Genomic DNA, 26,442 nt, shown 5'->3' with positions numbered 1-26,442 from the left:
CACAACACGGAAGGACCCATTTAAACAAGTGCATTTCCACTTAATATCTTTAAATGATTAGAAAACACTAATACAATTCTTAGATGTTACTTCAAGTCTTTCTGGAATAAATAGACAAATCATTAACTTCCTGTTCCGATTTCGCGACTTCCGTTTCTCTTTTAAACTGTCACGTACTGCATATTAAAATCTGCTTCCGAAATACCATTTTACAAAGAACATAAATAAAGACGGTTTTAGAATCCTGAAAGCTGGAACATTTTTTTTAAATGCTGAAATGATTTTCGAATTTCTTTTCTTTAACTAGGATTGTTTAAACCGTCTAGGATGAGAAAGGTATGTTTTTATTTATTCTTTTGATTTGGTACAATACTTTGGCAACACATTTTTTTCGAACTTAAACTGCACGTTATTGAAATTATTCCCACTATTGTATGTTTTTACATGATTAAATATATTTTATCTTCATAAAACGTTGTCGCTGCAAAACAGGCGGCAATCTTTGTTATAAAATTTCATGCAAAATTCTTTGAAAAAAATTGGATGCGTCGATAAAATTCAAGGCAAAATGATAGAAGACGACATCATCTAAATTTTTTTAAAAATTGTAAAATCTTATCTTGATTTGCCAAAAATGTTTTGTCTTGCTCGAAAAACATGTCTTTTTGAATGCTCTGCCTCTTTGCGCTTTCATTTGAAGTTTATTCTATTACTATTATCAGATGTAAAAATAAATGTGCGTATCATTTGAGGCATAGATTTAATATAAATGAAATTAATTTTATTAAGAAAATTTATGCCGTTCTTTTCCTCAAATCCATTTTTTATCATACTAAAATTATTTCATATACTCACAATGAGAAAAAAATCCACATAAAGATTTGTGGTACAAGAAAACAAAATCGATTGTCAGAAATTTATTCACATTTAGCATGAAAAGGAGCGATGCCGGTTTCTCTAGTAATTAACTTTTCAGATATGATTATCTTAATTGAGGCTACGTTAAATGTAGTACAGATTGATTTGAAAATTTTCTTTAATGAGCACTTCAATATTTTTAGCTCTGAAGTCAAAGAAATGCGTTGCTTTCTTTTCCTTGTGGTGCATAAAGGAGTCAACATTTCTGTGAGTACTTATTTTTTTTAATCTTTACATTATAATTATATATAAATCAAACAATTATTTGAAATTCCTATTCATCATATATATATATATATATATATATATATCAACATATGAATCTCTCAGTTAACGTTTGCTTTCAAAACCATCTTCTCGTGCATTAAAGAGAGGGAATAGAAGCGATCGTTAGGCGACTAAGATTCTCCTTTTCGAGATGCTTGAAGATAGTGATGCGAATCATTCAAGTGGTTATTGTTACTTATTAAATTAATAAATTGATTTTTGATTGATTGACATCTGAAAATTTAGGTGATGGAATTTGAGGCAAGCGGATATAAGAGTTAGAACTGCCGTTCAAATTTATGCTTACATTTTTAGAATTTTTTAGCATCAGTATTATGTTAGCAGTTTGACACCTCAGTTTTTTCGATGAATTCATTTATTTCTTCATTGTCTAGCTTAATAGTTTCCAAATTTTCTAAGTTCTAATTTCAGAATATTCTTCCGTTATCGTTTAATAACGGTTAACTATAGTTGCTCATTATCTTTGAGCTTCGCTTCTATTTCAGTGACATTGGTATCTTTTGATCCTGCCCTCTCCAAAATAAATGTTTATTATGATGGTTAAAGTTCCCATTATTGAAAAATTCACACAGTCCAATTTTCTTTATTAACTGTGTTGCAATTATTTTTAGCCTCATATTTTTTATCCATATGTCCTCTCAGCTCTCTTTAAACATTTTTAAGCATTCAAAAACTTTTGTAGACTTATTGTCACAAGTTTCACATTAATGAGCTTAGCTAATCATAGGAGCAATGTTTCGACGTAATATGAGAGCTATATTTTTGGATGAAAAACAAATCTTTTGCAACCAAAGCCTTTTTATAAGCCGTTTCGAGCGTCCATTTTTGTCGGTATACAGCTCTCGACCGACTCTATTTTACAAAATTTTGTAACATATGGCGTTACGTTGCGCTTTTGCTATATATATATATGAGAAACAATACTGAAATGTGTAAAACTTGAATAACAAGAATTATGATGTGTAAACACATTTGTGGAAGAAAGTATTAAAGTAGTAGAAAAAATGAAAAAAAAAAAAAAACTATTTTAGATTGTGACTACATAATAATGATTAATCACTCTGAATAGTTGATTATGCTAGCAAAGTGGTGAAACTAATTGACGATTCGATCTTTTATTTTGCAAAATGTTTCGAAATGAAAGTGAAGAGGGGAGACGACCCTTTTTGAAGTGTATAGGGATGATGAGCATTCATTAGAAATAAAAATTAGCGAAATCGGTGAAATGGCGGAGAGATTCTATCGGATATTATTTTCCCTCTTCATAGACAATGTGTAGTGAAATAATACTCCCAAGATTCCTCTCAAAAATTGAGTTCCTGAAAAACAGTTGATTATTAATGACAGATTTATGCATCATGAAATTTCGTATGAAAAAAAAAGTGGCGAAATAAATGCAATTTTTATGCCTGGGGACTGATATTTTGCTTTTAATATATAAATGAACGAACAGCTGGTCGCCGAAGGTGACTTATTAGAATTTCAGTCATATAAAAATAACTAAGGAGTTACACTTCCGCATCACTTTGCTCCATACGTCCGAATATCATGTTGAAATTCTTTTTTGATCAATACAGGATTCCTGTTTGCTTCACCATTCAGTTATATGTTTCTGCTTGCAATAGGAAATTGTAAGCACAAAAATTATTAAAAGTAAATTTAAATTATTATATATTGCATAATTACAATCATCATGTTTTCGTCAATCACTAACAGCTGAGTGATCACTTTAAATTTTCGAATAGTAGAGAGATATATATGTTAGATCGAATTTTGAATATCAAAATATGTAATTATAAAATATCTAAAATTAAAATTTTTTATATCAATCCGAATTTGAACCATTCAGTATTTCCTGGTTGACAACACTGACCGAATAGAAAGATCTTAGTAATAAGAAGTCCGCTTTCAGAAATGGCTAAAATCAAATTTATTCAGCTTCAAAAAAAAAACTTTTTCAAAGGTTTTATTTATTTACAAATTACAGACCAAACGAAATGGAAACTGATTTCATTTAAATATGAATGGTATATTGCTATCAGAAGGAATGAGACATATTTGTAGTGTAAAATGCCGTGTGCTGTAAAAAAAAAAAAAAAAAAAAAAAAAAAAGAAGAAGAAGAAGTTTTTTTTTTTTTTACATAAATTTCTAACGACCTGCTTTTCAATAAATCGACAGAGAATTTCGGATATTGTTAGTTAAAAGTATGCACTGAATATTGCGAGGATTCCAAACAACTGAATTTTTACAATTACGGTTATAGTGAAACTATTTCGAAATTCTGCAATGGCAATACTTTTTTGTTCACTAAATAATGAGCACATTTAAAAACCATAAATGGCTTTGGAGTAATATAAACATGATGAAAAATGACGGCAAAATAAAAAATAAGAAAAAAAGGGAGAGACGGGGGCAATTAGATTGGGCCGAAAACATGCAGAACATCCCTGGCCACATCTTTCGCTTTATCGAAATAAAGAACATCCCTGGTGCAGTCAATGTCAATTTTGAAGAGAGCTGAAATAACAGAACGGCAGCTAAAAATATGTTCCGGATTCAGCTGCACGTCTGGACAGTGTCTGTATTCGTCATGGAGTCTGGAACCATCAGGCATGATCCTCATGCCCCCCAGGTGCCCTGTTCTGAGCCATGCAATTGTGATTATGATGTCTCTTTTATAATTTAAATTTGGCAGGGAGAATTTCTTTTGATTGGTACAGAACCTCTGCTTTGCCATGGCATTAGCATCCAGACCAGTAGTAGACAGAAGGGTGGGATCCACTGCTCTGGCATCCTAGGCAAGAGTACCAGCCTGATCGTTTCTCTCAATGCCCAAGTAGGCTGGGATCCATTGCAAGGGACACGACTTCTTCAATGAGTAAAATAAAATACCTCCCACGTACCAACAGATAGAAGTCCAATCTCTTTGAGACAATGGCGACATCCCTATGGCAAGTGCAACTCATCAAAGTAAGTTGTGGAATTGCGAAAACCCTGAAATTACTAAGTTACGGAGGACTCTACACCAAAGTGCTACCGCAGCGTGTGTCGAACACATGCAGCAATGTATAGAGGAGCATCATTTTGCATCCGTAAAATGTTATTAAAGTTTCAACACTGACATTTTGGAAATTCCTCAACATTAGCTGCATACCGTGCACTTGTAATGGAGCGCGTTTTCACAGCAGAGCAAGTGACCGAGAGCGAATGCGATTGCGATACCAGTCGCTTTAACTTTGAATAAAGGCGCTGGCAGCAGATATTGCGGATTTCCACAGTTTAGAAGAATACATCATCCGTCTTTGATACAGTAGTGCCCAACTGTTATCTTTATTATATCGGAAGAGGAAAGAAATTCGGCCACACGCTTGTTGCTGGTCGCAACATCTGGAATCAGAAAGGAAGAGTTCGATAAATGCAGTGTAGAAGCCCGACGACTGTGGTATTTGTATATCCAAATGGCAGGCATCTCTTCTTCCACATTAGGTGTAATGCATAGCAGGACCGCCTATCTCAAGTGTGCGGCTATGCTATTAAGTTGTGCAAGCTTAACAACATAAAGTCTTTAAGGAACCTCATCTTATCTTATGAAATCGCCGATAAACTCACACTGATTCAGCAGCATTTTCCCCGTTTAGATAAAACAACTGTATTAATGAATCTCCTCATTTCCCTGAGAGTGTCATCTTATTAAATATTTAGAATTTCACAGAGATTTTCTTTTAGTGATGGAATGTTCCTTGCTTATTAGGAAGATAGGCGAATGTAAAGCTGAGGAGGACGGTCAGTAATGGACCACTTTGTGGCTTGGGTCCAATTTCCTACGCCATTTATGAGGTTTCAGTACACTAATAACTGTGCGCTGGAAAAATGTGCTTGTAGCCAATTGAAAATTTTGGAATTTTTTATTGTAGTCGTAACTGTGACAGTCATTTTGTTTTACACCATCATTGCCTATAACGTCTTTTAATTTCAAATAAAAAAATCTGAAATTTCCATTCGATTGTTTGAGTGGACAGGTTACTAATTTCTGTATATTGGAAAGAATTTTACATCCTGAATCTCTTTTTTTTTTTTTTTTTTTTTTAGGAATCATTACATTTTGATTCTATAATGCAGCTTTATAATTTGGTTAGAACTTTTTTTTCTCTTTTTGCACATACCTTATTTTAGAGCTAAATTTCGCAATAATATTTCAAAGCCTCTTTTCGAAAATTCAATTTGTGATCGACATTTGCACGACGGCGTTGATTAGGCTTAGTGCGGCTCTTGGTAGAGATGTTTAACCTAAATCATCTCTTTGTCACAGTCTCTTTGATTGTGGTAGTCGCTATTTTTCTCTGTTCTTTTGTAATATACACGAAGGCAGAAATGTTATTCAAAAAGATTCCAAACATACTAAATCTGATGTATGATGTTTACTCTTGGAAAACTTTACTCTTGTCTTTTCTGGAAAAAACATAAAATTTAAAACAATAAACTACCAAAACGGAATACAGAAACAATATTAACAATCCAGAACAAGAATCACGAGTAATAAAAATGAAAACCGGGAAACTTTGGAAACTCCATAACGCTTCATATGAGAAGCATCACAACTGATCAGTTACGACCTGCTGTTGAACACACTGTCCATCGACTTGAAATTTTGCAAGTGAATCAGGGTGGTCACATGGAGCACCTTTCTCTTTATCTTCCTGGACACTATTAACAACTGCTGCTCTTGTGCAATTTCGTCCTAGTCTGTTCTTGTTTCTACAAACTGAACTGTTTTTCTCCTCAAACGGCGTACTGTTATTTTTTTTCCTTACCTTTACTTAATGTGGTTTGATGACAAGGTGATCAGAAGCTAATCAATACATGTTAATATTTTTTCTGTATTCCATTTTGGTCGTTCATTGTGTTAAATTTGATGTTTTTCCGGAAAAGGCGCCCTCTGGTAAATATTTTGAAACTAATTTTTTTTCTCGAAATTCCGTGCCAGCATCTCGTGTATAGTCCATATAGCAAATTTCATTGCAATCCGTCCCCCCCCCCATTTTCGTTAAAGGATACTTTTCATAGGGGAAGTTTAATTATAACCACCCTGTATATTGCAGACCCCATTTAATATTATTAAATTTAAAATTAACTGCTATGATTAAAAGAAATTTAAGTTAGGATTATAGGAAAATGCGTTTTGCACAAAATATTCCCTAAATGCGATTATTATGCAAACCTAAAAATCAATTCAATAACAAAATCAATTGCTGTACTTAATAGTAGCTTGGTTATGTTAATATTAACTCTTTCGGGACGGGAAACCTCTATCCTAGACGCACGCACGGGACGGAGCGTACGCGAAGGGAATCATCCCCCAGGATGAGGGTTTTGCGTCGCTAAGCCTAACTGTGAACTCAAAATATGAAGTTTAAGTCCTAACGTCGTCTTTTTTCTACCTTTTTAGATTATTAGTCCATTCTATCAAGCGCAACGTTACACAACCCAGCTCTGTTTATTTACATTACTCTTATCCCCCACCCCCGCAACAGCTGATGAGTAAAATACCAAAGAGAGGTTGAATATGAGTAAACTGAAGGTCAGGATGCCAATACTAATCTTATTTCAAAAGTAATGGATACAGGGATACATCTAGTGGCGATTAAAAATTATTCCAGTTTAAAATGCACATAATATGCACCGTCCCATGAATTCGATTTCCAGAAATACACGGGTGGTACGCCCGGCTGTGGGAGACGTCCACTGGTGATGCATATATGGCGCGCCAGTCGAGAAAAGTTTAATTGATTTCATATTCTGCCTTTTCATTGAAGGGGGCAGGCAACAAATGTAGTTTATTAGATTGAGTTTGTATTATGCTAGCTTGAAAGATAGAGGAGCTTCAAAAATGTAATTAACCTCCAATTGTTAATTTTTCGATAACTCTATTTTTGAGTTATTTGACATGTTACGACATAGTGGTGGACAGCATAAAAGGGAGCGAAAGGTGGAAGTAATGTTTGTTGAGATGCAGTTAAAAGCGCCCATAATGGCGAGAATCGATTATTGAGAATACTTATATATGTGGAGGCTCAAAGCTCTCTTCGGATCGTAATCTTCCTGCTAACATTGATTTACTTTCACAGGAGCTTTTCAAACAAAAGATCTAAAATTATATTTTCTACATTTCAGGCTAAAGCGATGGCTTCTCTCCTCAGCCATCTTCTGGCAACTGCCATTTTATCAATGGCCTTTCTGCACCAGTCTTCTACAGGAAAATCAATCCCTAGTAATACAGATGAGAGGTATTCTGTCGACGTAGAGCTTCCTGAGAATCCATTCTTGGATCCGAATAGCTGGAGGTTCGATCCCGATGCTTCAGGGGAGGACTACTTCCCATCAAGAAATTCCGCCCCTTTGACGTCCGGCGATGCGACTTTCATCCTCGATTGGCCTTCGGATCCCGATGCCTCTTATGAACGTTAGGGATGTCCTCTGTTTTGTAAAATCAGTTCCAGAAAGGCACTTTCGGCGATGTCCCTTTTTTAAGTTCGGCGTTATTATATAGTCAATGCCGTTTTCTGCATTCTGTATAAAAATGCTGTATAAATTATTCCTTCATAAACATTGTAAAATTTTAAGGTGCCATGCTGATGCATTAAATTAGATTTTGCAATAAAGATTTTTTTTTAATCTCTTGGAATATAGATATTTTGTTTCATTCATTTTTCGCCCTATAGTTAATTTTATTGAAATTCAACTTTTTAAATAAGAGTTTTAATTACACCAGCTCAGGTGTCGTCCTCGTCATCCGACCGTGGTTCAAAATGACGAGGTCCGTCCCAAAATAGCCCTAGTGTTGCTTCAAATGGGACGTTAATATAACCAAACCAAACCATCTCCTTTCATCTTTCTTCTCACCGCTGAAATAGAATCTCCTGACGCATGCACAAAAGCGCACAGGGTTCTGAAAATTTCGATATCGTTATTTTGAGAATCTTCACGTTTCAGACCTCTCCGAGTCCGATAGTCACATTTCTGAAAAACTGTCTGTCTGTGACAAAGTTAACACAAAAATGCTTTGAGATAGATTGATGAAATTTGGTATATAGTCTTTACAACAAATTTTTACATTTCTATCAAATTTAGAACAAAATCCTTTCATAGGAAGTCTTTCTTTCCGGCTGTTCAAATATCAGTTAACACGATAACTACGAAGCGAAAAAAAAAAAAATAGATAGATAAAATTCAAAACACAGATTTAACATCTATAGTGTAGATGTTAAATCTGTCTAAGGGGTTAATCTTATACACCTGTATAAGGTTAAATCTTATATAGCTGTCAAATTTTGAGCCACATACAAGAAGGGGTTGATCATTTATCGGTCTGCACTCTCAGACACACGTAAGGGCGATAACTAAAAAATGCAATGACTTAAATATAAAAATTTTAGTATGTGATTTTGTAACTACAATTATATTTCTATGTCAAATTTTGTTTTTCAGTCGATTGGTAAAAATACATCTAAAACATAAATTTAATTTTTTGGGTACTATTAACAGCATACAAGGGATTAATCGCTAAGAAACGTCCTAGAGATGACACAAAAAATTCAATAAAAAGTGTTAATTTCAAGTCTAAGGTTAACATTGAGTATCTATTGTAGACCAATATCATGCAAGGCGTTCTTAAACTAACACCTTTACTAGAAAATATGCAAGAAAGTTCTTGGGAGACTACTGCCGCTAGTTTTATATTGTTTCATGTGGTATTATTGAAGCATAAAAATTCGTGTAGGTATTTTAGGTACTGATTTCGAAATTATTTACTTGATTGCAGTCAACAGTCCCCCACCCACCCACCCCCAACACAAATAAAAAGAAACGATCGATGGATTTCGAATGCTGCACTTTCTAAAGATGTCATGAAAAAATATACATTAATTATTCGGAAAATTTCTTTTCTTTTCTTTTTTTTCTTTTTGCATTTAGGAGGACCTGTTAAAAGATGTTCTGATGAACTTCAATCTCTCTTATGATATGGAGCTTTAAAGCTGTTGTTTGTTGCTTATCCCCCTTGGATTCAACACCAATTCAAACCAAGATCAAGAGATCGGGGAGAGAGGGGTGCGGTAGCTTCTGAGGGTAAAGACCCCTGAGCACCCGAGTGCAGAAGTCTGACTTCTAGCTCATATGAAGATGACACTGACACGCTCGGTTGCACAACCCCTTCTTACATGGGGATAGATAGCACACAGGGTAAAGAGCAACCATGCACGAATCAGGACTCCAACCTCGGACACCCAGATCATGGGGAAGGCCCTAGGCCAGAACAGCTACGGAGCTGTAATGATAATAATGCTATCTTAACATATGAAGAGTGTTAAGAAAATAACGGAATTTTTATATTATAAGTAAATTGCTGTGTCATGTGTTTTCTTCTCAAACTTCATATTGTTGCAACAGGTCATTCTACTGCCGGAAAAAAAAAGAAGAAAATTCTTTTTCTAGCATGTGAAAGGAGGGTAATGGAAACGAACGAGATGTTGATTTATAGAGAGCATATATATTAGCTCTCAGATTTATGATAAGAAGATATTTTCACGTTTCAGAGGAGTGATAAAAATATGCTTCCTAAAAATTTGGTTTTAATAAAAACGAATTTGAAATTGCTTGTATTTGCCCTTATTTGTAGTAATTTATCGAAAGAAAAAGTAGGGCTAGATACCCTGGTTGGTAGGGCATGGGACTCGCATTCCTTGAGTAGTGAGTTCGAAACTCGGCGGCCAAAAACTCTCCGTGTATAAGGTGGGTGGTGGAAGTGTTAATCTGTCGTGGACACAGTCCTCGAAGTCGGGGAAATATCACTTGGGGTTCTGTTTCAGAGATGACAGTTTTCTCATTTGAATCTAAATTACGATCCGTGAATGAAATATACGAATGAAGTCCGTCCCATAAAAAGGGTTGTGACGCATGAGTAGCTAAAGTCGTACTCTTGCTTCTAGATGGCGCTACTGAAACAAGAGACGCTTAAAATCGCTGACATAAGTTGGCGAAGTTGTCAGGAACGAGGAGGAATCGGGGATTGAAGTCAGTAAGTATTGTTTAATATTACATTATCTTTCATGAAATTTTTATTCTCAATTAGGTTTGGAACTTTTACCTTCTTAACTATAACTGATGTCCTCCTCTTGCAACCTTTGAAATCTTAAATTAAAAATGTGAATTATTTCTTTGCATTAAAAAAACTCCGTTTTATTAAATAAAGAATTATGACACAGTTTTTTTAGCATCAGAAGAATTATTTTAGCTTCAGAAAATATCCCACAGATTAGCCAGCAGCACTAGCTTGAATCTATAGATGGGATGATGCATTGAAAGTAAGGATTTCATATGTAACCTACATATGGTGACACCACAGGCATAACATACGAAAAAAAAAACGCGTCAAAAGTACCAATATGGTATAAAAAATATGTGGTAGTAACTTTGCTTCGAATCGAAAGTAACTTTTCCATATTCTTAACATGTTTTTAATTATGTTTTATTTTTTATAATAAAATTTTATGTGTTAGGATTTTTTATATATTAGGGTGTCCCAAAAATTTCATTCTCATCGCGCTATGAATGGCCTTATCTGGCTCTGCTTGCGCAAACATGCAGACTTATCTATTTGCCGACTATGTCATCGGTTTCAGTCGTACCAGAGCTCTACTACACTTCAAAAAAGTTATTTTGTCTATTTAATGGGATTGGAAAGACGTCATTTTCTTCGAGCTCCCTCCTCAAGGTGAAACCATAAATTCTACGAAATACTGTCATCCACTGGATCAATTGAAAGCTGCCATAGCAAAAAAAACGGCCAAAATGAATGAACCGACGAGACGTTGTTTTTCATCATGACAACGCGACACCACATATTGCATTAGTCATAAGAGAAAAGCTCTTACAGTTTGATTGGGATGTTTTGCTCCATCTGATTATTACTTCTTTCTGTCCTTAAAAAATTCTTTTCGCGATAAGAGCTTTAAATCCATCAACGAAATAAAAGAGCACCTCAAGAATTATTTCTTGTCCAAAACATAACAGTTTTGGAAAGAAAGCATAATAAGGCTTCCTGAGAGATGGAAGAAGGTAGTAGAGGAAAAGGTTTCTTATATAACAAAATAAATAATATCTTAGTATTGTGTTTTCATTTCATATTAGAAATAGGAAAGAAACTTATGGAACACCCTAATAGAAATTTTAGCATTTAAACTATTTCTCCGCCATTCTAAACAAAATTGGTTTTTACGATTTTGAATGAATGCAATTAATGATAAAATGTTTTTATCACTGTTTTATCAAATTTTCCATTCACACTGAAAGAAAGAGAGAAACAAATTCTGCAACGTTCACGTGCAGATGTAAACGTTTGGGAAGAGAAAGAAAAACAAAATTTCAGCCTGAAAAAATTGAGAGAGAAACTAAATCAGCATGCGTCATTCTCCTCTTACTTCAGCACAAGGACAGTGGTTTTTCAAGCCGTAAACAGGTACGTGGAATAGAAATAATTTAAGATATCGTCTGCTGTATGAATTATTTTTTGGAATGAGCGAGTGCTGATCGTAAAGATCGTTTCATGTGTTTTAAAAGAAGTGCTTTGTTAACCATTTATTGAAATGAAAATAAAATTCTGCGAATGACATTAAATATCTGCGAAAATATAAATTTTAATATTCTGCTTTATAAAAACGTTTGTGTTTTTACTTTCAATGCGATTTATTATTGATAAGAAACTGCAAACAAAAATAATACAATATAATGAAAATTTAAATTTAATACTTTTATAATTTTTTTGAAACTAGATGTAAATAAACTTTGTGAGTCTTTTTAGACTAATTCTAATTGTTATAAATAATTGTTACACTAATTTTTATTACTTAATATTTAATTTAAAGGGTTTTTAAATTAGATTAATTTATTGCACTCGGAAATTCGATTTTTATTATGGTCTCATCAATAATATTTTTTATTTTAATTATGATTATTCGATCAAAGACGATTTATTGATATTTTTTATTTTAATTTTTATGTAGTTGTAGTTTATAAAGTAGAAAAAAGCATATTTAGAGAACTTGCATATTTGAGTTGGGAAGTTTAAAAGGAATAGTTGAGACGAACTAAATATTCTGAAGTTCACTTAAGAGATTAAATGAACTTATTTTTGCAACATTTTATAAGTATTAGTATCCAACTGCAAATCTTTATTTAAATTAACCTTAAAGAATCAAAAGTTCAATGATTTAGTTCGAATCGTAGTATGATAAAAAAAAAAAGAGGCAATCGATTCTTTCTATTCTTTGTATACAACAATGAAAACAAATTTAGGAAACTAAAATATTTTAATGTCTTCAAAACGTAGGGTTGATCAAACCAATTGCATTAATTACAAATAGATATAGGTGGGCTTTTTTTTCTAAACAAAAATAGGAATAAAAATTTTGAGCATAATAAAAGAAACTTAAACCTTTGCTTGGTTTTGTAACAATTGAAGGATTTGCTGCAAAATGGATGTAGCTCCAACCTAGGGGAATTTGGAGTTGCATGTACTATCATGTGGTAAAATAAAAACTTGTTCGTTTGGTGCCAGAAAGATGCAGCTCCAGTCGTTAGTTCTCGCGTTACTCAAGCGATGGAGCTGTTCGTCTCATTAGTTTGTTGCAGTATAGAGGTGGCTTCTGGAGCTACCGCCATTTTCCCCCACCATGCCTTCGGAAACACAGAAAAACGTACAAGGAAACTCTACTTTTCTTGTACTTATACTGGTATCATAGAGAAGACGAGTGAAAAGTGTGTTGTTACTAAAATTACCCAAGGTATGATTTTCAACCTCGTTGATCTATTAAAAGGTTTCTTCTTGAAAGCTCCTTACATATTTTCTAATGGTAAATAAAGTATTTTATAATGAAATATAGAGGTTTTTACTTAAGAAAAATCCCAAAATAATACAGGAAACACATCATGTACAGAGAGTGTTGGACCACTCTGTAACAAGACAGTAAGAATATTCAACATCCAAAACTTGACTCCATTAATGTTAAACAAGATTCAGAGATCTTACTCCCGCTCCCTTCCACTTAAGAGCCCAAAATACAAAGATGTAACGGAACTAGCTCGCAAATACGTCCCACAAAATGATATGTAGTTATACGATGGCCTATACAACCCGACAACGCAGCAGATGAGCTCGACGTTACAGAGGGGAGTGTAACGATTAAAGGGGATATAGTCTTTTGGTTTTTAAAGCCAAGTTATATATATATATATATATATATATATATATATATATATATATATATATATATATATATATATATATATATATATATATATATATATATATATATATATATATATATATATATATATATATATATATATATTACTTTAAATAACTAATAATAGTACAATAAACTGTATTTTTATTATGAAATATTTTTCCCAGAGATAGACAGTCTATCTATTTGTTGCAAGAAAGAGGTAGCACCAACATTCCAACATGTGCCACGTCATCTGGAAAATATATTTTTGTGTGAAAATACCGTCATAATATGTAGGAACAATTAATAAGATTGACCAAAAGAAAAAAATCTTAACGCAATTTGGATTTTAGAATTTTCAAACGTTTTTTACGGCTTTCTGAAAACTCGATTAATGTGAGCTACCTCCGTTTTACAGCAAACCCTTCAACTGTCTTCTCCTTGTCATCCATGGAATGGCTGTATTCGTAGCCACTGATGCACGTTCAACAGCCATATGAATGTGGCCATCTGAAATCGCTTTTGAAAAACTTTCTAAAGCTTGTAGTTTTCCCAAAATTTTTTCCATTACATGCATTGGTTAAAAGGGTATACATATTAAATCAGTAAACCATGAATTCTTTTTACTTAAAATTTTTTTTAAATGCTCATATTTGTTGAGAGATACATTCAATGAAAAAAAATCTCTTTGCAAATATGTTGAGGTAGTAAATCTTTTTTCCGAACCATTTCAGAACAAATCTCGAATACAGCAATATCTATCCTGCATCATAAATTCGTAATATGTTGAAGTCTTTGATTGATATTGCTATCTTGTTAATGTGTAATAGAGTATGAACTTGATTTTCACACTTCAGAAAATGAAAATGCACATTTCAAAATGTATTAATTATACTGAGTTTCCCAAAGGAGTTGAAATGCGATTTAGATTTTTACCTACTGTTATACAGTAAGCTGTGAGAAATGCAAAAGTATTCAAAATGAGGTAGAAAAATTAAATTTTTATAGATAAATTTGTTCGTTTATATTCCCGCAATTAGATCATTATAGAAAACTGCATACTCGTTTCTTTAAAAACAAATGAATTACAAGGAAGGAAAACAGATGACAACCAGTTCTACTTACCATTTAATAGACTCGAATGAAGGGCAATATTCAAATCATGTATGGCATTCATTAGATATAATCAGCGGGAGTTGTCTTCCCAATAATTTCTCGCATGTTCTCTAATAAACTTGTCATGCCAGAGAACGCCTTAGAAGCCAGTGGCGTACAGTAGTTACAGAATATAATGCTTTGGCATGAATTTAGCATTTTTACTGAATCTATCGTGTCATCATTGGCGAGTTATTTAGCGATTCATCTCTGGCATGTGGTTAATAGAAACAGAAAATTCAATCTGTTTTTACGACACCTTTTTCTCAACAGATTGAAACAAAAATTTGACACAAAACTGCACTTGTAGTCACAAAATTCCATCACGAATTTGGAATATTTAAGTCATTGTTTTTCTGAACTATCACACTTACATGTTTCTGAAAGTACAGATCAATAAATAACAATCCGTGGTTGGATTTGGCTCAAAATTTGATAGTTGTCTACACTATAGGTGTTAAATTTGTATACCGAATTTTATCGATCTAGCTCCCTTCGTTTTGTAATTATCGCGTTAACTTACATCCGAATAGCTGGATAGAAGGACTTTCCCCAAACAGATTTTACTCAAAATTTAACAGAAATCTGCAAATTCGATGTAAAGCCTATATGCCAAATTCCATCCGCTTAGTTCAAAGCGTTTTGAATTATCTATGCCACAGACAGACAGACATTTCCCAAAAATGTGTTTTTATGAACTCAGAAAGGTCTGAAACATGAAGATTCGTCAAAATCGAGTTCGAATTTTTCGACGATTATAATACTTTCTCTATACTATGTATACAAAAGAGTAAAAAATTGAGTTATAACCATAAATAGTTCAAAATAAAACATTAATGAATGGTAGAAATAGGAATGTAAATATAATTTGTCGAATAATTTACAAAGCATCCTCAATTTGTTACCTCAATGCATTAAGTGAAATCGTTTGTATACAATAAATATTTCGTAGTCACTTATATAGTTTGAAAGGGAAATAGGCGGATTGTAATAATTAATATTTAAAACTCCCCCCGCAATTAAAAAGCAAACGAGCAGCGGGGATTCGCCACAAAGTTGTTGCTCATACCTCCTTAACAAATGCATTCGTGTAATTTAATTCAATGCGACTTCATTAACATCCAATGCTCCGTTTACATTTTGGAAAAAAATTTCGAGCAGAAAAATAGATTAGATATTCGGATTCTTTTTGCTATAATTAATTGAGAGAGATAAATAATTGCCGTAAGATAACTTTTTAGAGTTTCTATTTCAAAATCTTGAATTAACATGAACGGTAAGAATTCGAAGAAACATTTCGTAAAATTTTATAAAATACTAATAATTGTGTTCCTATGGCCCGCGGTGGCCTGGTGGTAAGGTCTCGGCTTCAGAACCGGAGGGTTTCAGGTTGGTGAACCGATTCCACCGAAGAACCGTCGTGTAAGTGGGTCTGGTGCACGTTAAATCCATTCGGGCCAAACGTCCTACCTCTGGTGTGGTGTGGTGAGGAGAGGGGGCTGCCAGCTCAGGTGTCATCCTCGTCATCTGATCGTGGTTCAAAATTACGAGATCCATCCCAAAATAGCCTTAGCCCTAAAGTACCTACATTATACCTAATAAATTGGAACTCTTTTGTTTTATGCATAAGTTTTATAATGCTAGTCGAAGCACTAGTATAAAAAGTTAATTAATTAACTTATAGAAATAAAAAAAATCTGACCAAATTATTAATTAAACTAACAAAAATTCTTTTTTCTTTAAAGCAATGACAAAATGCATTTTAAATTAAATTCATTCTGTTTATATAAATGAAACAAATAATTCAACATAAAATAAAAGCCGCATTAAATAAATTAGATAAAATTTGAATTCTAATAATTTACTACAATATATAATCAAATTCTTATATACGATTGAAGTTAAATTACCATAAAAATGATAAAATAGTAAATAGAAAATAATTAGCTAATTCAATCAATGGAAGTTTCCAGTAATATCGATTTTGTACCCAAAATCGTCAAATTCGTCGTCAAGTTTGTCACCAAGCTCTGAGATCACTGACACGGCACCCGACAAGCACCCAAGAGAGATGATCGTAAAACGGTCTTTCCAGTGATTGAATTAACCGTGCTGTGAAGCAACATTACAGGTTTGTAACAATATGTATCTCCATAAAACGATCTTTCATTTCCATTTGCAGAAATCAAAGCGATTCAAGTTCAGACACAGTTCCTTCACTTATCCGGTAAAAAAAGTTGGGGGGGGGGGTGCATCATTTTGCATGAAGATAGTAGTCTATAAACATTCGCTTTACTACAGTAAAGGAAATGGCTTGTTGCCGTTACACTTTCCAGCAACGGGCATCCACCTACCTTCTATTCAGTTACGATGGGTTAAAGCACATGTAGGCCATACCGGAAACGAGGCTGCAGATTCTTTAGCCAAACAGGCCATTTCTATAGGTACGCCCGTTCAATATCCAGCGCTGAGAAGCCATCTTAAAAGTCTACTAAATAAACTGAGCCTACAGCGATGACAAGGTGAAGGGGCAATGGCTTAACTAGCAGAAACATCTATCAAATTATCTCCAAAGTCTCCTTTAACAGGCTAGTATCCTCTTGGAACAGGCTAGACATTATCTTTTTATTATCTTTACAACTGGCCATAGCCCTTTTCCTTCGCACCTCAATCAATTTAATATTAAAGGATCGGATCAATGTGGCTGCAGTGAAGAAGGCGGTTCTCTTCATTATGTCACTAGCTGCCACTCTCACCACATCTTTCCATTTTAACAAATCCACCCACGAACTCGAAAGAATCTGGTGGATCAACGTTATGGGAATAAAATGTCCAAAGTCAAAATCAGAAATCTTGTGTTGTTCCTATAAGACAACGAGGAATTGATCTCCCCAGATCCAAGCCCTGAATAAACTTTCGTCTCGTACCTTAATCAAGCCCTTCTCCAGGATATATTAACTTCAATAGAATTCCTCAACTCATAGTTCCCACCGAACACTCCCTTTATCATAATATAGAATATAGTTACTTTTTCTTGTACCGTATGTAAACTTAATTTTTTTTTCTTAATAAATATTTCCATGTATATCCTTTCAACCGACAGGGAATCCTAGAGATTCCAAGTTCGGAGATATTCTGTGGCGAAAGAAAGAAATCAACGCGATACAACATTTTTAGACCCTTGAGAAGTGTTCTTGTCAAAGAAAAAGAAATTAAATGAGAAATAAAACCATATCATGCAGCATATGTAATCAGTATGTAGATATTGTTCATACACAACGCTAGGACATCATGTGTGACAGTAATGAGAATTCGTTGCTCTGTTTTTGATTTATTTATTTGAAATCAGCTCCAGTTCCTTCTCTTGGCAGCCGTCATCCGACCGTGGTTCAAAATTACTAGGTCCGTCCCAAAAATAGCCCTAATGTTGCTTTACAACGGGACGTTAATATAACTTAACTAACTAACTTCTCCTGGCAGCACATCCATCTCTCCAGTCTCTTCAAATATAGAAATATTATTTCTTACTCCACATCAGCTATTTTTGAAAGCCTTTCAAGTGCCGTTCCTCCCACAGTGCAGCAAAACCATTATTACAGTTGTTATAAAACAACTTGACAAGTAAAGAAGCTCGATTTCTAAATACATAGAGAAGAATGGCATCTTTAGTCGTTTCTGATTGGCTTAACGGCTTTTCGACATTGCATGAAAAGCAACATCTAGAAGTAAAAACTTAAACTATTATTATTTCGCAGTATACTTTATTCCATGCCCCGTATAAGATATAAGCCAAGTTTCAATGAAGTACATCAACCAGAACGCAATTATAATTAATCTGTACTTTACTTTTTAATTAAATGCATGGTCACCATCATTTTCATTGAACCATAATTTATGTTATTCCTAAGATACAAATGCGTAGATTTTTATAACGTTGCAATTGCAGAAAAATTAGATATCATCTGAAAAATCAATCTTGTCTAGGAAAATCGTATAAAAATTTACAAAATGCAACTTTTTGAAAATGAATAGCAGAAGACCATTTATTAAGTAATTTCCTGTTTTATTTTATAATTTCCCGCCCTCTCTTGTAAAAAGTAAAGTGCATTTCCTCTTTCTGGAACATCCTGTATATTATGAATGCTTGCTGTTTTTCATTTAATACATTAAGTATTTTTTGAAAATTAAGTAGCATTTTATTCAAACTTATTTCGGAAATTTTGTGAAAAATAATTTTTTTATACTGTTGAAATTCAACTTCATTTAAAGCAAGGTTTTTGTAAAATTCTTTTAAATTACATAAAAAATATTTTTTTTTCGGAAAAAATTGTTTATTTATGAATATGTATCGAAAGATTTTTTAAAAAGCAAATACCCAAAAAGATAAATAAGTAACATTTTTTAACATTGCCTCAAAAATAAATCAAAGGAACGTTTCAAAAAGAGAGACATTTTATCTTTAAAATATGACTATTTGGAGTCATATGCTAGATTAAATCTCTTCAGGAATTTGAGAATATCTATTGATTGGTTCCCAAAGTGGAGAAGGAAAGCAATTGGAAGTAAAATATAACATTTAAAAACCGGATTTTTCTACTTTTACCATTTTTTCACAGATACTTTAATCTCATAGGTTTCAACTAAAATTTCATCCATTTGTTTTTTTTAACACAAAAGAGACGTGATATCAATTTATTTCTTACACTTAACGAATCAATGTAATGAAAAAAGTGTTTATGTAATGCTTATACAGCCCACCGTCCCAAATCACAGCCGAATAAAAAAGAATACGTGCATAGGTTTTAAGTAGTGATGAGTCGCCAATATGATTTCTTTGTTGATAGTTAAATGGTTGCTATCTGTTTCGAAACCTTTAAAATGATGAATTCATTGCATTTCTAGGACATAATATTTTGGACACTCTAAATAATGTTCTGGCTTTCAGATTAGTTAAGAAAGCTATATTCTTTAAAATATAGAATCTTAAAGAAATAAAAATTCAAAATTTTAGGTTATTTAGGATTTCTTTTTACTTTCTCGTATATGAAGTAAGCAAAGAGAAAATATTGCTATCGACAAAAAATTCAAACTCCAGATTTTAACAATTCTCCAAATTTCAGACCTCTAAATGGTAAGATAAAAATGGAATTATGTCCGTTTGATGATAACCCACAAATGATTTGAACCAATGGATAACAGGACAGACATCAAAGAACCCTGGAAAACCGCAAGAGAGGAAAAACAGGGGAAAGAGTGCCATGTCTGCGGACACATAGGTTATTGAAACGCGGCTTCATTGTTTCTCTTTAAAAGATTTTTAAAACATTTCATATTACAGCGATTTTCAACCTGTGGGGCTCGCCCCCCTAGGGGGGCGCGAGAATATCCAAGAGAAAATATTATTTTAAAAAAATGATTAACTGACTGAAAGGAAAGCACACATACACATAGAAAACAAAATACATTTCGACATATTTAATAACTTATTAAAGTAAAACAACTTACTAAATCAAAACTTATTTAATCAAAACATACTAAATTAAAACAAATTTAATAATTATTAGTGATTTCCTGAGGCTTGTCTTGCAGAGCAAAGTTTTTCGAAGGAACACTTAATATTAGAAATAGATACTTTCATTTCTGCCGAGATCTATATTTTGTCTTCAAAGTAGCCACAGCAGAAAATGCTTTTTCACAAAGGTAGGATGTTGAAAATGGTAATAGAATGCGAAATGCCCTTTTTTTAGTGAAATTAAAATCATCCTCTTCTCCAGCCCAAAATTCAAATAGTGATTTATTACTAAATTGTCTTCTAGTTTCGTCACTTGTCGTGAAGTCTATGAATTTTTCTTCCTCATCAATTGAGAGTCCTTCAGGAATCTTATGAAATGGATCCCTAACTCACTCGTAACTTGCTATCAGTTTGTCGTCAACATGAAAATACTTTTTAAAATTCTTTACCAGCATGGCTAAATGATTTTCAGTGGTTACAAAAGCAACTTTTACATGTTTTTCTCCAGCCTTGTAAGTTTTAGTACAATCATCCACATTTGCAAACATTGTTAGATTTCTTTGCTTCAAATTTCTGCTCCACAATTCTAATTTTCCACAAAAAGTATTAACTTTATCACTCGTATCCAACATATGTGTATTTGCTGCTTGGAGTTGAAGATTCAAGTTATTTAATTTCTCGAATATGTCGACCAAGTAGCTCAATTTCATCACAAATAAACCATCGCGAAAACTCGCGGCCACCGATCTGTTTTCTTCTTCTAGGAAAATGGCAATTTCTTCTCTTAATTCATAAACACATTGTAAAAATTTCCCACGTGATAACCATCTTGTCTCGCAATAAAATAGTAAAGCTTAATGTACTGAACCCATGTCTTTACAAAGTGCGGAAAAGATTCTCAATTTCATGGGTCTCATTTTTATATAATTTACTACGGTTACAACTACAGTTAACACAATATTCAGACCAGGACTCATTTCTTTCGAAGCCAAAGCTTTTCTGTGGATCATGCAATGTGTCCAGACGCACTGAGGCAATTTCTGTTTTACAAGTGTTTGTATACCTTGGAATATTCCAGACATTGAACCAGCACCATCGGTGCATATTCCGACGCAATTTTTCCATTCTATGTTTGTCTCGTTCATAAAATCATTTAAAATAGCAAATAATGCGAGGGCCGTTGTTTTGAATTCTATTGGTTTGCAGAAAAGTAGTTCTACTACTACTGACATATTATCACAAAATCGAACATAGGCAATTAAATGAGCATCTTTATTACTATCTGTTGCTTCATCAAGCAGCACTGAAAACAATTTGTCAGCCAACTTCGAGAAAAGCTGACACTGTACATCTTCAGCTATATCACCAATTAGACGAGCAACAATATCATTTGAAACAGGTACGAACTGCAATTGTTTTGAAAAATTATCTCCAAACAGTTTCTACAATCTTAATTGCTTCTAGCAAAATAAGCTCTTCACCAATGGTGCGAGATTTTTTACATCTGGCTGTTTCATATGAAATTTTGTAAGATGGAATTAAAGCTTTTTTATTCACAGACAAAATTATTTCTTTATAAAAATGATTTTTGCTCTTTATATGATTTTAATTTTAATTCGAAGAATTCTCTGGGCTTGTTGACGTACTCACTATGAAGCGTTTCCAAATGTCGTTTAAGTTTATTAGGTTTCATGCTGCCTGTGGCCAACATTTTTGAGCAAATGATACACAGGGGCCTTTCTTCTTCATTTACTTCTTTACTTCAAAATTTAAGCATTCTTGAGAATATTTTCTTGATTTTATTTTCGGAACCAACGCTCGTCTGTGTACTTGTAGATGCTTGACTATCGTCTAATGTTCGGTTACTTCCGTTTAAAAATTTATCCATGAGTCTGCATAAATCTGCTGCTGTAAATATTTAATATGGTGAATTGCAATTAACACGAAAATATATATAACATACACATTCACGATATATTCGATAGCGATAGAAGGATCGACACGAATGAGACTGGCTGGAATTGAAACTTGAGTGATGAAACATTTTCCTTCTTCCTATGAGAAAACATCTACGCATGCTAGAGACGGCATCGGTCGTGTGGATTCTCTTCCACAAACATTACTTTTTTTTTTTTCTTTTTTGTTTAGTCATGCTTCTATTTTATTTCTTTTATTATTCGAAAAAATATATTCCCAGTTTCTAAACTTAGTTTACCTCGTCTAAATTAACTTTCATTAACAAATTTTTCTACATTCACATTCTTTTAACGTTATCTCTCTGATTGGCTTTCATTTCAAATATAATATTTAAATTTTCCCCACTTTCATTCGCTTCATCTGTTCACTGCCAGCTTTGCAAAATGCCAGATGCCGTTTCTCGCCAATTTTGACTCGCTTTTATTCTTTTTTTTTGGCAGTTAGTTAAAAATAATTTCAAAACAGAATACAAAATACTCAATATACATTATTGCTGTATACTTTTTATTGTAAGCGGGGGGGGGGGGGCGAGATGAAAATTATGATTGAAAACTGGACCACGAATACTGAAAGGTTGAGAAACGCTGTCATATTATAATAATAAATTTCATTCTTTATTCCAAAAGCATGCAATCCGATGTGGGCAAGTCATAATTTTTTTTGACATTCTTTTCAGATGGAGATGGAACATTCAACGTGTTCTGGCCTCTTTTGGGGAGCGATGTGCATTGCGATCCTTCTTCTCGGCTCGCCTCCCCCAAGTTCTGCAGATACGTCGGAGCTGGGCAGATATTTCAGATCAGTCAAGTCGCCCGCATTTCAGAATGAAACGGCATATTCTAATGGCGGCCGGCGAAATAATGTTATCGTTCAGCAAGGAATCACGATGCCATTTTGTAACATGTTCGGCTGCGAAATGGGCGTGACACAGCAGCAACATAAATGTGATCCTGGCTATAAATGGGATGCGAGTTTCAACCGTTGCAGGCAGATATTGTAAACTATCCTAAATGTTATTACCATAAATCTGTGAAGAGTGAAATAAAGGGGGGGGATAATTATTTCAGGTGATCAATTTATTTTTCAGGGAAAAAAGCTCTGTAATATAAAGTATTTTTGTTATGAAAATATCTTTTGTTTGGAATGGCTAATAAAACCAAATGAATTTATCTTTTGAAATGTAGCGTAATATTTGAAACGTTTTATAGATATTTACACAGTTAAATTGTGTTTCAGTTTCAGGTTGATACATTTTATCTCACCTCGCCTAACTATCTAGTTGTGTCGAGGAATCCAGACAAAGGAAAGACAACAATTAAGAAAATGTGTCCCATTTCAAGTATATCAGCTGCTTTCCCTAAAAATTAATTTACATGTGCGTTTCGTTTAAAAGAAACTTGGGTTGGTAAAAAATTGGTATATGTAGCACGGACATTTATAATAACAGGCGTCGATGGAATGACTGAAAGGAATAGATTTAATAAAATAGATTAACCATGTTAATGAATGTATGATTTTGTCATTCGTCTATTAATTCTATTTTTTCACTGAATCGATTTCTTGTCAAAACATTAACGAATAAATAACATGTTTTTGTCATGGAGTTCTGATGAAAATTTCGAGTTATAAGATTTTTAAAAAGAGGCTCTTCCAATGTTAAACTACTCATGCAATTTGTTGAACGATATTTTCAAAACTGATATATAAATCACGTTTTGAAAATGACTGGAATAAAAAGAAATGGGTTAAAAGTGAAGAATCCCTCAATTTTGTTTCAAAATTGCCAGCTTGACGCGCTTTTGTTTCATGCCCCACAGCTCTACGAAATCGGCTTCGACGATGCATTTTAAGCATTAACGAATCTCGTAAATAATGCCATAAAAAACACAAATAAATAAGGAATTTTCCATTTCAACTAAAATATTGTGAGCATTTTTTTTTATAATTCTCAAAATATAGTGCACAAAATTGAAAATTTCCCATTGTCGACTGGGAATACCAATGGTTGTTCTTCAACTTCCACAGCAGTGCTGGAAAAAGTATTCATCAAAAGATTGTAAGAGTTTCTTTAACCCAACAAAGCATAGTGTTGCCATTTGTCTACAAATATTCTTTCTCTTATAGAAGCTCCAATAAATGCTTCCAAACGGCAACATTATACAGCAAATATGGGAAAAGGCTGGATTCCTGTTAGCCCTTAAATTCGCCAATAGCAGTTCCGTTTTGAGTAGTGTGTCTGCAGCTTCAGAAACAGAAATACAAGTTAGAAGCAGAGAACGTCATATTAAAATCATAAAATTTATCAAAGTAAGGATTTTTTCATGTTGAAAATTTTTTTACTGAAATATCTATTGTTTTCTTTACGTTTTTGGTGCATACCCCCTCATTAATTTCAAAGTTAATTACGTAGTGGGCGAAGTTCATTAGTAGCCGTTTGGCAAGACAGTGTAGATACAAACAAAAACATATTTCTTAGATAGCTTGACTGGAAAATATAAAATTATTATGAGAAGTAAAAAGTGGTATTTTTCTATCTTTTATCATTTGATTGATCTTATTATCACAAATGCTTGGTTATTGTCGAAGCGTGTAAAGAAGCAACTTGGAAGCATATGTGTTGAAATGAAGATTTTACAATTTATACTAAATTTGACCAAATTCTTGTGTTCTTATGGTTGAGGCCGCGTTCCTACGACCTGTGCGTCTGCACACATGGCACATTTCCCCCTATTTTTCTTTTCTTGCGGTTTTCCGGGGTTCTTTGATGTCTGTCCAGTTTATCGACAATTTGCGGTAAACTCCGGATCGTTTCTACATTCAGGGTTGGCCAATCTAAAGTAAGAAATATTTTGAAAACGAAACGAAATAGTTTCGGAATCACAACTAAAAATTATTTCTTATCCAAACTAAAACCAAAAATGGAACAGGAAAAAACATCATAGTATTCAGAGAGCGCAAATGCAGCTACATCTAAAACACAGATGAATTGAGACAAAAGTAATAAAAATCAAGTTAATAGGAAATTCAAATTAAACCAGATAAAAAAAGAATCCGGCCTGAAGACTTTTTCAAGGGTCACCATCAGGCAGGGATTCAAAAAAAGGGATTTTTCTATGAAGGAATGCAGACTAAACAGTCAAATAATGATTCCTCGTGACCCGAAAATCCCCTGAAATTAGGCCCAAGAGATATACCATTTTAACAGAAAGGAAAGTACAAAACAATAAATTTGAAGAATACATCCACTAATAAGCAAAAATACAGTAACAAAAGTAACAATAACAACAAAAATACAATATAATAACACTCAAACCATCAATTAAAAAAGGAAAGTCCATACAAGCAGCAGGCAAAGAAATTTTAAGTTTTAACACCCCCAAGCTAAAGCATTTAGGTAAATGCTTGCATTTAGGTGCTTAATATTTTATTTATTGGTCCAGAGAATCTATGTGGATTAAGTTGTTAGTTTATGCAAATGCATATAACAATCTCACCGTACTTTGCATTAACAGCGATGTCATCTCTTCCAACCAATATAAATTTAAATGTCTAGGTTGAAGAAATTCAGTAACGTTATTTCGATATTCTGTTCTGATCAAGAACATACTAAGATGTATAGGGTGGTGATAGTTAAACTTCCCCTATAAACAGCATCCTACAACGCAAATAGGTGACCAGATTGCAAAGAAATTAGGTAAATAGACTATACACGAGATGCGCTCACGGAATTACGAAACAAAATTTTTAGTTCCAAAATGTCCATCAGAGAGCACCTTTTACGTAAAGACATTAAATTTTTCACAATTCCAAAACGGAATACAGAAACAATATTAACAATCCATAACAAGAATTATGATTAATAAAATGAAAAACCGGGAAACTCTGTAACGCTTTATGTGCGAAGCATCACAATTGATCGCTTATGATCTGCGGTTGAACACACTGTCCATCGACTTGAAATTTTGCAGGTGAATGAAAGGGATCACTTGGAGCACCTTTTCCTAAATCGTCCTGGACACGATTAACAACTGCTCCTCTTGCGCAATTTCGTCCTAATATGTTCTTGTTTCTGCAAGCTGAACTGTTTCTTTTATTTATTTTTTTTCCTTTTTTTCAAACAGCGCACTGTTATTTTTTCCTTGTCTTTACTTAATGTGGTTCGATAACAAGTTGATCAGAAACCAATGAATAAATGTTAACATTGTTTCTGTATTCCGTTTTGGTAGTTTATTGTGCTACATTTAATGTTTTTCCGGAAAAGGCGCCTTTTAGTGAACATTTTGAAACTAAATTTTTTCCGCCAAAATTCT

General features: G+C 33.4%; 2 protein-coding genes across 2 annotated transcripts; both read left to right on the top strand.

The window, feature by feature from the left end:
- The first annotated feature begins 177 nt into the window (after positions 1-177).
- LOC129976292 (uncharacterized) lies at positions 178-7,893 on the top strand. Its single transcript, XM_056089784.1, has 3 exons — positions 178-336; positions 1,062-1,125; positions 7,379-7,893. Exons 2-3 carry the CDS (start codon positions 1,078-1,080, stop codon positions 7,670-7,672), a joined length of 342 nt encoding a protein of 113 aa, XP_055945759.1. The 5' UTR covers positions 178-336; positions 1,062-1,077; the 3' UTR covers positions 7,673-7,893.
- Positions 7,894-11,560: 3,667 nt separating this feature from the next.
- Positions 11,561-23,311, top strand: LOC129974834 (uncharacterized). The gene is made up of 2 exons (XM_056087601.1): positions 11,561-11,720; positions 22,809-23,311. Exon 2 carries the CDS (start codon positions 22,809-22,811, stop codon positions 23,130-23,132), a length of 324 nt encoding a protein of 107 aa, XP_055943576.1. The 5' UTR covers positions 11,561-11,720; the 3' UTR covers positions 23,133-23,311.
- Positions 23,312-26,442: the final 3,131 nt, after the last annotated feature.

Source organism: Argiope bruennichi, chromosome 7 (assembly GCF_947563725.1).
Source record: "Argiope bruennichi chromosome 7, qqArgBrue1.1, whole genome shotgun sequence".
NCBI lineage: Eukaryota > Metazoa > Arthropoda > Arachnida > Araneae > Araneidae > Argiope > Argiope bruennichi.
The sequence above is the reverse complement of the archived record's forward strand: the minus strand, read 5'-3'. Positions and strand labels throughout refer to the sequence as shown.

Bases quoted from the DNA above. Each gene is read 5' to 3' on its own strand.
- LOC129976292 (XM_056089784.1), top strand. From the start codon at position 1,078: ATGCGTTGCTTTCTTTTCCTTGTGGTGCATAAAGGAGTCAACATTTCT. The intron at 1,126-7,378 runs GTGAGTACTTAT...TCTACATTTCAG, and splicing joins ATAAAGGAGTCAACATTTCT to GCTAAAGCGATGGCTTCTCT.
- LOC129974834 (XM_056087601.1), top strand. From the start codon at position 22,809: ATGGAGATGGAACATTCAACGTGTTCTGGCCTCTTTTGGGGAGCGATG.